The sequence below is a fragment of the Mesoplodon mirus genome (genome assembly GCF_964341445.2).
Source record: "Mesoplodon mirus genome assembly, chromosome: 4".
NCBI classification, from domain to species: Eukaryota; Metazoa; Chordata; class Mammalia; order Artiodactyla; family Ziphiidae; genus Mesoplodon; species Mesoplodon mirus.
In genome coordinates this window covers 58,231,730-58,246,902 of record NC_138979.1, presented here as the reverse complement: position 1 = coordinate 58,246,902, position 15,173 = coordinate 58,231,730, and the positions used below count along the sequence as shown (strand labels likewise).

At 35.3% G+C, this 15,173-nt stretch overlaps 1 protein-coding gene across 1 annotated transcript in view; it reads right to left on the bottom strand.

Annotated features, from left to right (window-relative positions):
- PIAS1 (protein inhibitor of activated STAT 1) overlaps positions 1 to 15,173 on the bottom strand; it is a 124,556-nt gene that overhangs the window by 14,594 nt on the left and 94,789 nt on the right. Inside the window, exon 8 of the mRNA XM_082619356.1 lies at positions 10,840 to 10,913. Coding sequence (XP_082475482.1) covers positions 10,840 to 10,913 — 74 coding nt within the window. The remainder of the gene's footprint in view (positions 1 to 10,839; positions 10,914 to 15,173) is intronic.

Sequence of the window (15,173 nt, the reverse complement as noted above, 5' to 3'; positions counted from 1 at the left end):
AATGTGCAATTTCCTAGTCTACCAAGGAAATTAACTGTCATTTGGGGCCCTAAATTATTGTTCTCACACCAGTGATTTACTGTGCCTCTAGGAAAGGCACTTAACCTTGCTGGGCCTCTTTTTCTATCTCTGAAGTAACATGGTTTCCTCCTTACTTCAACAGGATGTAGTGATGAAGAATAAAAAAGGACCCAGAATGTGTCATCAACTTGAGGGAGTAATGCCAATTTACAGTATCAGAAGTATGGACAGGAGGACTCCCAAACTCATTCTATGAGGCCACCATCACCCTGATACCAAAACCAGACAAGGATGTCACAAAGAAAGAAAACTACAGGCCAATATCACTGATGAACATAGATGCAAAAATCCTCAACAAAATACTAGCAAACAGAATCCAGCAGCACATTAAAAGGATCATACACCACGATCAAGTGGGGTTTATCCCAGGAATGCAAGGATTCTTCAATATACGCAAATCAATCAACGTGATACAACATATTAACAAATTGAAGGAGAAAAACTATATGGTCATCTCAATAGATGCAGAGAAAGCTTTCGACAAAATTCAACACCCATTTATGATAAAAGCCCTGCAGAAAGTAGGCATAGAGGGAACTTTCCTCAACATAATAAAGGCCATATATGACAAACCCACAGCCAACACTGTTCTCAATGATGAAAAACTGAAAGCATTTCCACTAAGATCGGGAACAAGACAAGGTTGCCCACTCTCACCACTCTTATTCAACATACTTTGGGAAGTTTTAGCCACAGCAATCAGAGAAGAAAAGGAAATAAAAGGAATCCAAATCGGAAAAGAAGAAGTAAAGCTGTCATTGTTTGCAGATGACATGATACTATACATAGAGAATCCTAAAGATGCTACCAGAAAACTACTAGAGTTAATCAATGAATTTGGTAAAGTAGCAGGATACAAAATTAATGCACAGAAATCTCTGGCATTCCTATACACTAATGATGAAAAATCTGAAAGTGAAATCAAGAAAAAACTCCCATTTACCACTGCAACAAAAAGAATAAAATATCTAGGAATAAACCTACCTAAGGAGACAAAAGACCTCTATGCAGAAAATTACAAGACACTGATGAAAGAAATTAAAGATGATACAAATAGATGGAGAGATATACCATGTTCTTGGATTGGAAGAATCAACATTGTGAAAATGACTCTACTACCCAAAGCAATCTACAGATTCAATGCAATCCCTATCAAACTACCACTGGCATTTTTCACAGAACTAGAACAAAAAATTTCACAATTTGTATGGAAACACAAAAGACCCCGAGTAGCCAAAGCAATCTTGAGAACTAAAAACGGAGCTGGAGGAATCAGGCTCCCTGACTTCAGACTATACTACAAAGCTACAGTAATCAAGACAGTATGGTACTGGCACAAAAACAGAAAGATAGATCAATGGAACAGGATAGAAAGCCCAGAGATAAACCCACACACATATGGTCACCTTATCTTTGATAAAGGAAGCAGGAATGTACAGTGGAGAAAGGACAGACTCTTCAATAGGTGGTGCTGGGAAAACTGGACAGGTACATGTAAAAGTATGAGATTAGATCACTCCCTAACACCATGCACAAAAATAAGCTCAAAATGGATTAAAGACCTAAATGTAAGGCCAGAAACTATCAAACTCTTGGAGGAAAACATAGGCAGAACACTCTATGACATAAATCACAGCAAGATACTTTTTGACCCACCTCCTAGAGAAATGGAAATAAAAACAAAAATAAACAAATGGCACCTAATGAAACTTAAAGGGTTTTGCACAGCAAAGGAAACCATAAACAAGACAAAAAGACAACCCTCAGAATGGGAGAAAATATTTGCAAATGAAGCAACTGACAAAGGATTAATCCCCAAAATTTACAAGCAGCTCATGCAGCTCAGTAACAAAAAAACAAACAACCCAATCCAAAAATGGGCAGAAGATCTAAATAGACATTTCTCCAAAGAAGATATACAGACTGCCAACAAACACATGAAAGAATGCTCAACATCATTAATCATTAGAGAAATGCAAATCAAAACTACAATGAGATATCATGTCACACAGTCAGAATGGCCATCATCAAAAAATCTAGAAACAATATATGCTGGAGAGGGTGTGGAGAAAAGGGAGCACTCTTGCACTGCTGGTGGGAATGTGAATTGGTACAGCCACTATGGAGAACAGTATGGAGGTTCCTTAAAAAACTACAAATAGAACTACCATATGACCCAGCAATCCCAATACTGGGCATATACATAATTCAAAAAGAGTCATGTACCAAAATGTTCATTGCAGCTCTATTCACAATAGCCCGGAGATGGAAACAACCTAAGTGTCCATCATTGGATGAATGGATAAAGAAGATGTAGCACATATATACAATGGAATATTACTCAGCCATAAAAAGAAATAAAATTGAGCTATCTGTAATGAGGTGGATGGACCTAGAGTCTGTCATACAGAGTGAAGTAAGTCAGAAAGAGAAAGACAAATACCGTATGCTAACACATACATATGGAATTTAAGAAAAAAAGAATTTCATGAAGAACCTATGGGTAAGACAGGAATAAAGACACAGACCTAGTAGAGAATGGACTTGAGGATATGGGGAGGGGGAAGGGTAAGCTGTGACAAAGTGAGAGAGTGGCATGGACATATATACACTACCAAACGTAAAATAGATAGCTAGTGGGAAGCAGCTGCATAGCACAGGAAGATCAGCTCGGTGCTTTGTGACCACCTAGAGGGGTGGGATAGGGAGGGTGGGAGGGAGGGAGACACAAGAGGGAAGAGATATGGGAACATATGTATATTTTTAACTGATTCACTTTGTTATAAAGCAGAAACTAACACACCATTGTAAAGCAATTATACTCCAATAAAGATGTAAAAAAAAAACGAAGTATGGACAGGAGGGATGCAGAGAAAACTGATAGCTTCCTTCTCTGTGCTCCCAACTCTATACTGCATATGATTACACTATTTATTTATGTGTTTCTCCTCCTACTAGAAACACACTGGGCTCATCTCCTTATCCCTGGCACTGGGAAAGGTACCTGCTATACATACAGCAAGAAGATGGTCCTGTGTACTGATCAGGCTTCAGCTATGCACGCTGGGTAGTTCTAGGAGGCACCATTCATTGAGGGTATGAATCCTGGAAGTTATTTAGCCTCTCTGAGCCTTAGTTTTAGAAAATGGGGATAAAAATAGCATCTATACCATATGACTGTGGGGTCTAAATTATATTTATTGCACAGGGCCTGACACAGAGCAAGTACTCAATATATGTCCCCCATTATTAATTAAAGTACAGAAACATATTTGCTTCAAATCACTCTGTAAGCTAGTAGGAGACCCACTCAAACCTCAGCCCAGTCAGTCTTCTCTGTTATGCTCACACAGTATTAAACAACTCCATTACTCCCTTTCTACACTTCTATTCAGGTTTTATGATTTGATTTACCTAAGTACCTGATGAAAAAGGCACATACACAAAAAGGACAAACTGGCTCTTATAACAGAAATATCATGTATTTGCCATTAGCCAAGACATGCTGCGTTAGTCTAGAAACATCTTCCAAATAACGATCTAGGTGGTGGTGCTAAATTACATTTTTATGTATTAAGTCACACCTTAACTTATCTGTGAAGTGCAAATTCCTACTGAGTAGGTATATTTGCTACTGCCTTAATACTAAGTAGAGAAATCCTAGATAAATACAGTCATCGTAGACAAGGTTCATGTAACTGCAGAACTAGTAGGCTACTTCTGATAGTTTATGAAGACAATGGATAAGAAGATAAGAAACAAAGATTGTTTCAGAATCCAAGCCATAGGCTGTAGAACTTATACTATGAAAAGCAGTTATTCTCCAAAGACCGTCACCTCACATAACTTTAGCCCTATAATTCCCAGCTGTCAGTTCATCTTTTCATTGGGAGAGCAACTCTCAAGCCCTTATATGATCAGCCACACTGACAAGTTTACCTACAGAATTTTTAAGGAACACTGCTACATGAATGGCACAGGAAGGACGTTTACAAATAGGTATACGAAAGGATAAGTTCAACTTCAAATGCAGTTTATTAGCCATCACACAAACGTCTTGCTTCAAAGAATTACAAAGTAATTGTTATATGACCCTCATACTTCTGATTTTTAAAAACAATCACTAAATTCTAAATACTTATCTATGAATGGACACTGAATTCTCTAACTTCAGAAAAGAAGCTGAGCTTTGAACATCTTCATCCTGTAATTACAAATTCCCCTTTTCCCTTTATAGGATGGGGTGGATATTTGCATCATTTGCAAATAAACACTTTGAAAACAACTCCCAAATGCCTTTTCTAATGCCATTAACCTTATCAGTTACATAACAGTAACTGATGATACTTCAAGAGAAAATACCCTACTTAGATATAAGTTCAAACCAGCTTATACCAAAGGACCCCCAAAACATCAATAATATATGTACTTTTTCCTTATAAAAAGAAAGTAGTGTGATACTGAGAATTTTATAACTTTTTCATCATCATCATTATGATAAGTATTTCATGAATAAATTTCCAAGGAGTTTATTTTTTTTTCTTCTATCAACTCCAAGTGACTTGCATTCGAGTTTACAGGTCTAGGGAGTATCTCACAAAGCAGGTTCACAAACATTCTTCCAGCTCTATTTTTAATAAATTAGAACTGAAAAATTCCCAAAGACCAAAAACATCTTTAATTATTTTCACTGCCTTTAGCTAAACAGCACACAAAAAACAGAAACTCATTTATTTTGAGCTGTGTATATCACAAGGGTAATTCAAATGCACAGACATCATATTTATATATTTCAAAGGGAACAAATCTCTTTTATTATTCTAGAAATTTGATATATAGATGAGTTGCCATTACAAAGTTTTACTTTTTAGAGTAAAAACATACCTAAAATATATTGTCTTACTGTTCCAGAATAATTGTAAAGGGGTTGTCCCTTTGGCCAAATAGAAATCCATAAAAGTATTATAATTATGGGTTATATATATAGTTGTTTTTCCTATAATCTGAATTTTGAAAGCATAAGTCAATTTAAAATGAACTGCTGTAACGGCTGAAACTAAAAAGGGAGGAGCAGGGGGATATAGAAAGAAAATTTTAAAGCTCGCCGATTAAATTAAGAGGTGTAACAAGCAAAACATGATTAACATTTTCTAATAATATAAAGATCACCTGAACTATGAAATTCAAAACTAGTTATAAATAAGAACATCAAGATTTATATTGTAGTCCCTATTTATATGAATAAATGTTTCATATAAATGTTAAATAATATAAACATCATATATATTAGTACAACTGTGAACACTTTTAAAATGAGACTGCAGAAAAACAAGACCTTCCAGTGATTTGAATGGAAAATGAAGCTTATGCACGTTCCTAAATTTCTCATGTTCTCTGAACTGGTGTTTTATAATGGACTGGGGTGGCAAGGAATCATGTCAAGGGGGAGGGTGGATAAATAGGTGTTTGGAGGAAAGAGGGTATGATAGGTATATACCTTAAAAAAAAAACTTTGTCTTCTTCCCACCCTCTACTTAGCTGGTCTGTGAACCATTTTTCTAAATGTTAAAAAATACCACATTCCTTTACACCATAGTCTGTTATAACATCTGATTACTTAAGAATCCACCCCATGTGCCCCTGGCCAATATTTTTTATTGTGGTAAAAACATTTAAACATTAACATTAAACCTACCACCTTAACCATCTTAAAGTGTACAATTCAGTAATGCTAAGTATATTCATACTGTTGTACAACAGACCTCTAGAACTTTTTCATCTAGCAACACTGAAACTCTACATCCACTAATTTGCCCTCCCCCAGCCCTTGGATCCATCTTTCTACTTTCTGCTTCCATGATTTTGACTATTTTATATACTTCATGAGTGGAATCATACGGTATTTATGCTTTTGTGACTGGCTTATTTTGCTTATTGTAATGTTCTCAAGGTTTATCCACATGGCATATGACAGGATTTCCTTTTTTCATGTTCCATACATTATATTCTATTGTATGTATATATACCATATTTGTTCATCTCTTGATGGACATTTGGGTTGCTTCCACCCTTTGGCTATTGTGAATAATGTGATGAACGTGGGTATGCAAATTATTTCTTCAAGATCTTGCTTTGAATTCTTTTAGATATATACCCAGAAGAATCAACAGATCATATGTTAATTCTATTTTTAACTTTTTGAGGAAACTTCATACTGTTTTTCCATAATGGCTGCAGCATTTTACATTCCCACCAATGTCCACAAGGGTTCCAGTGTCTGTGGCATCCTCACTGAAACTTGTCATCTTCTGATTTTTTTGATAGGTGCCATCCTGATGGGTGTGAAGTGATATTTCATGTGATTCTGATATGCATTTCCTTAATGATTAGCAATGTTAATCTTTTCATGTGCTTGTCAGCCATCTGTATACCTTCTTTGGAGAAATGTCTATTCAAGTCCTTTGCCTATGTTTAATCAGGCTGTTTGTTTTGTTGCTGTTGTTGGGTTGTAGAAGTTCCTTATATATTCTGTATATTAACCCCTTATCAGGTATAAAATTCTCAATTATTTTCTCCCATTCCCTAGGTTGTCTTTTCACTCTGTTAACTGTTTCCTTTGGCAAGAAAAGGTTTTAAGTTTTTAAGTTTAAGTTTTTAAGACCAATGGGTGTATTCCCATTGGTCTGTCTTTGCTTTTGTCGCCTCTGCTTTTGGTGTCATATCCAAGAAGTCACTGCCAGATTCAACTGAAGCCTTTCCCCCATGTTTCTTCTAAGAGCCTAACAGTTTAAGGTCTTACGGTTTTGATCTTTAATCCATATTAATTTTTACATATGGTGTAAAGTAAGGGTCCAACTTCATTATTTTGCATGTGAATATTGTTTTCCCAATGCCATTTGTTTAAAGAGACCATCTTTTTCCCATTATGTAGTCTTGGCACTCCTGTAGAAAGGCATTTGACCATATTGTTTCTCTCTATTTTGTTCCATTGGTCTATATTATCTACCTCTCTGTCAGTACCACACCATCTTAATTACTACTGCTTTGTAGGATGCTTTGAAATCAGGGAGTGTGAGGGCTCTAACTTTGTTCTCATTAAGACTGTTCTGGCTACTCAAGAGTCCCTTGCGATTCCACAGAAATTTAAGGATTTTTTTTTTGTATTTCTGCAAAAAATGCTATTGGGATTTGATAGGAACACACTGAATCTGCAGATCACTTTGAGTAGTATGCACATTTTAACAATGTTAAGTCTTCCAATCCATAATTATGGGATATCTCTCCATTTATTTCTATCTTCTCTGAATTCTTTTTTGTTATGTTTTATAGTTTTCAATCTCCTTGGTTGAGCTTATCCCTAAATATTTTATCCTTTTTGATGCTATAGTAAATGGGACTGTTTTTATAGTTTCCTTTTCAGTTTGGTCACTGTTAGTGTATAGAAATGCAAATAATTTTTGACTGTTGATTTTGTATCCTGAAACTTTGTTGAATTCAGTTCAAACAGGTTTATTTGCGGTTTTTTTGTGGAATCTTTGGTGTTTTCTACATAAAAGATCATGTCATCTGCAAACAGAGATTATTTTACTTCTTCCTTTCCAATATTTTTTTTCCTCCTTGTCTAACTGCTCTGGCTAGAACTTCCAGTACTATGCTGAACAGCAGTGGTGACAGTGGGCATCCTTGCCTTGTTCTTGGCCTTAGAGAAAGAGCTTTCAAGTCTTTCCACATTGAGTATGATGTTCATTGTGGGCTTTTCATATATGGCTTTTATTGTGTTGAGGAAGCTTCCTTCTATTCCTAGTTTGCTGAGTGTTTTTATCATGAAATGGTGTTGAATTTTGTCAAATGTTTTTGTCAAGTTTTTTCTGCATTGATTGAGATGATTATGTGTTTTTTGTCCTTCATTTTGTTAATGTGGTATATTACAATGATTTATTTTTGTATGCTGAACCAGCCTTACATTCCAGCTATGAATCCCACTTGGTCTGGTGTATGATCATTCTAACGTACTGGTGAATTCAGTTTGCCAGTATTTTGTTTAGGGTTTTTGCATCAATATTCATCAGGAATACTGGTATGCAGTTTTCTGGGGGGGTTTTTTGCTTCATTTTGTCTTGTCTTGTTGTGTCCTTGTGTAGTTTTCGGATCAGTAATGCTAGCCTTACAGAATGAGCTTAGGAGTATTCTTTCTTCAATTCTTTGTAAGAGTTTGAAAAGGATTGGTGTTAATTCTTCTTTAAATGTTTGGTAGGATTCTCCAATGAAGCCATAGGGTCCCAGGCTTTTCTTTGTTGGGACATTTTTTATTGCCGCTTCAATCTCCTCACTAGTTATAAGTCTGTTCAGATTTCTTATTTCTCTATGATTCAGTCTTGGTAGGTTATGTGTTTCTAAGAATTTATCCACTTCTACGTTATCCAATTTGTTGGCACAGTAGTGTCTTATAATCTTTTTAATTTCTGTGACATCAGTTATAATGTCTCCTATTTCATTTCTAATTTTAACTATTTGAGTCTTCCCTCTTTTTTTCTTAGTCTAGCTAAGGATTTGTCAATTTTGTTGATCTTTTCAAAAAACCAACTCTTCGACTTGTGATTTTTTTGGACTGTTTTTCTATTCTCTATTTCATTTATCTCTGCTCTAATCTCTCTAATTTCCTTCCTTCTGCTGACTTTGGGTTTAGTTTGTTTTTCTTTTTTTTGGTTTCTTCAGGTATAAGATTAGGTTGTTGATCTGAGATCTTTCTTCTTTTTTAATGTAAGCAATTACTCCTATAAACTTCCTTCTTCTGCTGCATCCTGTAAGTTTTGGTATATTGTGTTTTTATTTTCATTTGTCTTCAGATATTTTCTAAATTCCTTTGTGATTTCTTCTTTTACTCATTGGTTGTTTAAGAATGTATTGTTTAATTTCCACGTTTGTGGATTTTCCTGTTTTCCTCCTGTTACTGATTTCTAGTTTCATCACACTGTGATCAGAGAAGATACTTTATAATGATTTTAATCTTAAATTTATTAAGACTTGTTTTGTAGCCTAACATGTGCTCTGTCTTGGAGAATGTTCTGTGTGCTCTGAGAAGAATGTGTATTCTGCTTTGTTGGGTGCAGTATTCTGTATATATCTGTTAGGTCCAATTGGCATACAGTGTTGTTTAAGACCTTTGTTTCCTTATTGACCATCTGTCTGGCTGTTCTATCCATAACCAAAAGTGGGGTATGGAAGTCTACTACTATTATTATGTTGCTGTCTATTTCTCCCTTAGTTCTGTCAATGACTGCATTATATATTTGGGAAAGAATTTAAAAATTTTAAGTAATAATATAAAAAGCCTGGAGTCAAAATACTTCCCCTATAAAAATGACTGGCTATAGTAAGGAATAAAAAGATGGAAAGATATATACAAAATTATACATTTGGTGGTTTTTATTAACTTCACTGTATTTTTTCCTGTACTTTATAGATGTTTAATAGTGAACAGGAGTTCTCTTAGCAATTATAAAACAAAAAAGTTTTTTTTTAAAAAGAGCTATGCAGGGCCTCCCTGGTGGCGCAGTGGTTGAGAGTCCGCCTGCCGATGCAGGGGATACGGGTTCGTGCCCCGGTCTGAGAGGATCCCATATGCCGCGGAGCGGCTGGGCCTGTGAGCCATGGCTGCTGAGCCTGTGCGTCCGGAGCCTGTGCTCCGCAACGGGAGAGGCCACAACAGTGAGAGGCCCGCGTACAGAAAAAAAAAAAAAAAAAAAAAGGAGCTATGCAAAGTACTCTATTATAAACTAATTCATGAGCTAATGACTTTTTCATATTGTTTGAGGTTTTATAAATTATAAAAGACTAAGATATAAGAAAAATAACACTTAATTTTTGTTTAAATTTTTTGTTTAAGAATAAATAACTTCATATCAGATTAGCAGGATTTCAATATTAAAAGCTTTCAATATCAGGCTTGCCTGAACAATCCTGGCAAATCAGGAAAGAGCTGAGTCGCCTTATTTTCCATACTTTCTCCCCCAATTTAAATATGATTAATTTGATTAATTACAGAACAAAAGGCAATCAAAATATCAAAGTAATTTACTCTCAGTTTTTCACATATTTTTGTATGAAAGCATCACTCAATTACCATTCCTACTGTTGGTGGACCTGACATCAAACTAGTTAAGAAATAAACCTTAACACATTTTTGGAAACTTTTTCACTACCAGTTTAATCATTTGGTATGTCTTGAGCCTTATATTTATTTTGTAGAAATGACTGAAATTGATCTCATTTTCTGGTTTAAAAATATTTCTAGTTGATTTTTATATGCATAACCAATTCAATTATTCAGGCTAAATAGAATAGTTTTTAATTGTTGTTACAGTCATTGTTGGCAAAATGGTTAAACTGAATGTGTGAATAATCATGGCCAGATTTTTATTCAGAAGTATACTATTTTAAAAAATGAAATTTTAATAAATATACTAAGATAATAAAATGCATTATGTGGAGATTTTACACTTAAGTCTGAGAGAAAGTCATTTAATAACCACAAGCAGTATTTAAATATAACTTACTAAGAGTAGAAAATTTTTATAGACATAAATTTGTTTAGATTTCAAATCCTAAGACTACATGATGTCTTTTACTTTTCATAAACTCTAACAAACAAGTGGGCATGTTTCAGTTTAACAGAACTTGTTAAATACTGGAAATACTTAATAACCAAAGAAAATGTATATTAAGCCTCCTGGAGAGCAAATATTAGTTAACACTTACTGGACATAGTAGAGAAACCCTCAGGCTGGTTGTAGCTATTTCACTGTCTGGATCCGCAGTCAATTTCTCTTTAACTGACATTCATCAAAGAGAAAACAAACAAACAGAATAAGTTTATTAAAGATACATCAATGATGCAACATAAGAAAAAGAATGAGGAACTTAAAAAAAAGAACTCAAAAATAATCTGCTCAATTATTTTCCAATCAATTGAATGAAAAGATAAAAACAATTATAAGGTTCATAATCTCTACAATAAGCAAAGGAAGGAAAACAACTGTATATCTATAGACTGACTACATTTCCTGTAAGTCTCCTATTTCTCACCCACAAAACAAAAACTGCATTGCACTAACATAAAGGAAATTTATTTAGCAGGTTAATATATTCAGCTGATGGCAGACCATCTTCCTTTTATAACTCTAAGATACTGGATAAAGATTTTCTTTCTTTTAAACTATGACAATATTATTTGAAAAGAAACATAAAAAACAACTATAAAACTAACATGTATAAGTTTTTACAATGCTCACATAATATGAATATTTATTGTAAACACATTAATTCTAATTTCAAATTATAAAAAGAAAAAAGTTCAATTGATTTTTTTACCATATGATTATTTGAGTTTTATATTTATTTATCCATAGCCTAATTAATTATGCTACCTTGGGCAAGTCAGTCCTCCTCTCTGAGCTTAATTTTACTTCTTGGAAAATAACAGCCTACACTAGATAATCTCTACGTCTTCTCAGTTCAAATTTCCTTTGGTTCTTAAGAGAGGAGGCACTGGTAATTTTACTTTTTTTTTTTTTTTTTTTTTTTTTTGCGGTACACGGGCCTCTCACTGTTGTGGCCTCTCCCACTGCGGAGCACAGGCTCCGGACGCGCAGGCTCAGCGGCCATGGCTCACGGGCCCAGCCGCTCTGTGGCATGTGGGATCCTCCCAGACCGGGGCACAAACCCGTGTCCCCTGCATCGGCAGGCGGACTCCTAACCACTGTGCCACCAGGGAAGCCCGTAATTTTACTTTTAAAGCTGTTCTGTTACTCTCGGTCAGTCTAACGTAACAAGGACCTTTTTAAAAAAAATTAATTAATTTATTTTTGGCTGTGTTGGGTCTTCGCTTCTGTGCGAGGGCTTTCTCTAGTTGTGGCGAGCGGGGCCACTCTTCATTGCAGTGCGCGGGCCTCTCACTGTCGCGGCCTCTCTTGTTGAGGAGCACAGGCTCCAAACGCACAGGCTCAGTAGCTGTGGCTCACGGGCCTAGTTGCTCTGTGGCATGTGGGATCTTCCCAGACCAGGGCTAAAACCCGTGTCCCCTGCATTGGCAGGCAGATTCTCAACCACTGCACCACCAGGGAAGCCCAACAAGGGCCTTTACACTTCTCATCTGAAAACCTGAGACATGTTACTTCTGAAAACCTCAGAACTTTAATTAAACTTCAGCACAGAAGTGAGACTGGAAATACCTAAACGTAATATTTCAATAATTTTAGAAGCTGTTCCAGAATAACTTTAAAGTCTATATGTGTAAGGGGGCACAAGTGGAGTAGTTGTGGAGTCAATCATAGAATTTCACAGCTGAGGCACAACTGAATGTGACAGGAAGGAAGGGAAGGAGGGAGGGAGGGAGGGAGGAAGGAAAGAAAGATACAAGAAAATGGAAAGGGGAAAAGTACTTGGGTAAGGAAGAATAATTTCAGATGTCTGTTGAACTGGTAACTGTTTATAAGAACTAAGAATTCTGGGCTTCCCTGGTGGCGCAGTGGTTAAGACTCTGCCTACCAATGCAGGGGACACGGGTTCAAGCCCTGGTCCAGGAAGATCCCACATGCCGTGGAGCAACTAAGCCCGTGCGCCACATCTACTGAGCCTGCGCGCCACAACTACTGAGCCCATGTGCCACAACTACTGAAGCCCACGCACCTAGAGCCCATGCTCCACCATAAGAGAAGCCACCACAATGAGAAGCCCGTGCATCACAACGAAGAGTAGCCCCCACATGCCACAAGTAGAGAAAGCCTGCGCACAGCAACGAAGACCCAACACAGCCAAAAATAAATAAAAGAACCAAAAAAAAAAATTGAAAAAAAAAAGAATTAAGAATTCTGCCTTTATTAAACTTGATGATCACAGAGTCTGGATTGTTTTGAGATGGTCCAAGTCTTAGATATTCTATTCAACTGCCTCCATAAACTAGTGGATCTCAACTAAGATGCACATAGAGCTAAGTTATAGAGCTTTCTAAGTTATAACTGTCCACTGAACCAAAATGGGGAAAAGGGACACTAATAAGTAGTTTTTAAAAAGCTCCAGATGTGATTCTGATGACAGACTAAAAAGTCATTCTATGGCCTGGAAATTCAAAAATTTTACAGTCTATATAACTCATAGGCTGTCTATCACATCTAAAAAGGCACACAATCCATGGGTTTTAGTTTGGAAAATATAGTTATCATATCACTTATGCTAATTAATATTATATGTAAATTATGAAAAGTTTGCTTTTGCCATTATAGACCCAATCTTATTCCAACCTTTCTTATAAAGATACATTTAACAAACAGTATCTTTTTAAAGGTGACAAACAATTGCCATATGAAACAAACATGTAAATAGAATTCTAATATGATTCCTAACCATTCTGCATGTCTTTACCAACCACTCCTTAACACCCACCATGCACACAGCAATGGGAACAGTAATTGACTTTACATTTTATCTATTTAAACTTCGAGTTAAATGAAGCAATATCATAGATCATAATATCAGCCTTACGCAAAACAAAGTTCATTGTTAGTACTTTGAAAAAAAAATGCAAAAGGAAAGGCAACCTGAGGTAGTGGTTCAGAGCACAGGATCTAGAGCCAGCCTAGGCTGTAATTCAGCGTTAGTCATTTAACTTTTCCGTGCCTCAGTTTCCTCATCTTGTAAATGGGAATAATAACAGTACCTCATAGCATTGTTGTAAGGATTAAATGAGTTAATACAAATAAAATACTTTAAAATAACCTAACATTATACTAAATAAATATTAGTTATCGCAACTTAAAATGTGACTTGTATGTTTATTTTCTCTCAGAGGTGAAAGAATTTTCTGAAATTATTTTAGAATTAGCTTATCAATTTCTATTAAAAAAAAAAACTTTGCTTTTCACCTTTGCCATTATAGACTCAATCAATTCTTTCCTGTAAAGATACTTTTTATTACTTTAGGATCTTGATTGGATTGAATTTAACCTACAGATCAACTTGGAGAGAACTGACATTTCTCCAATAACAATACTGAGTATTCTGATCCATTAATGTGATGTATCTCTTCATTATTCAGGTCTTATTTTAATTACCCTCACCAATGTTTTATAGTTTTCAGCATACAAATTGTGCATATATTTTGTGTAACATATTCCTAAGTATTTCATATTTTAAAAATTCTTATTATTTGAATTTCAATTTCCAGTTGTTTACAGCTAGTAGAAATACAATTTTTATAAACTGACCACGTATTCTGAAACTGTGCTAAATTCACACATTGGCTTTAGTAGCTTTTTTGGGATGTTTTCTATACAATGAAGTCAGCTTCAAATAAAGACAATAATTATTGTTCATTTCTAATCTGTATGCTTCTTTTTTCTTGCCTTATTGTGCTGACTAGGATCTTAAGGGCAATGCTGAATAGAGGCATTAAGAAAGATATTCTTGCCTTATTCTCAGTCTTAGGGGTGAAGTTTTTTACCATTAAATATGATGTTAGCTAAAGGCTTTTTGTAAATACCCTTTATTACACTGAAGCACCCCCCTTCTCTCTATTACCTTTTAATATACTGTATTTGTCAAAACAATTCTGAAAAAGAAAAATAAAGTTGGAGGACTACGTGATTTCAAGAATTACTATCGAGCTTTAGTAATGAAGACTGTGTTATTGGTATAAGGATAGATAAATAGGTCAATGGAAGATAATGGAGTCCAGAAATAAATTCATACATCTATGGTCAACTGGTTTTTGACAAAGGTGTCAAGGTAATTAAATGGAGAAAAAATTAGTATTTTCGAGAAATGTTATGGAACTGGGTATCTGTATGGGGAGAAAATGAACCTCTAAAGCTTACTTTGCATCATACACAAAAATTTATTTAAAATAAATTGTAGACCTAAATCGAAGAATAAAACAATAAAACTTCTAGAAGTAAAATGTTTGCGACCTTGGGTTGGACAAAGATTTCATAGTATGCAAAAAGCACAAACTATAAAAGAAATGGAGGGAAAAGTTGAATAGACATTTCATCAAAGAAGCTATAAGGATGGCAAATAAGCACATGAAAAGATGCTTA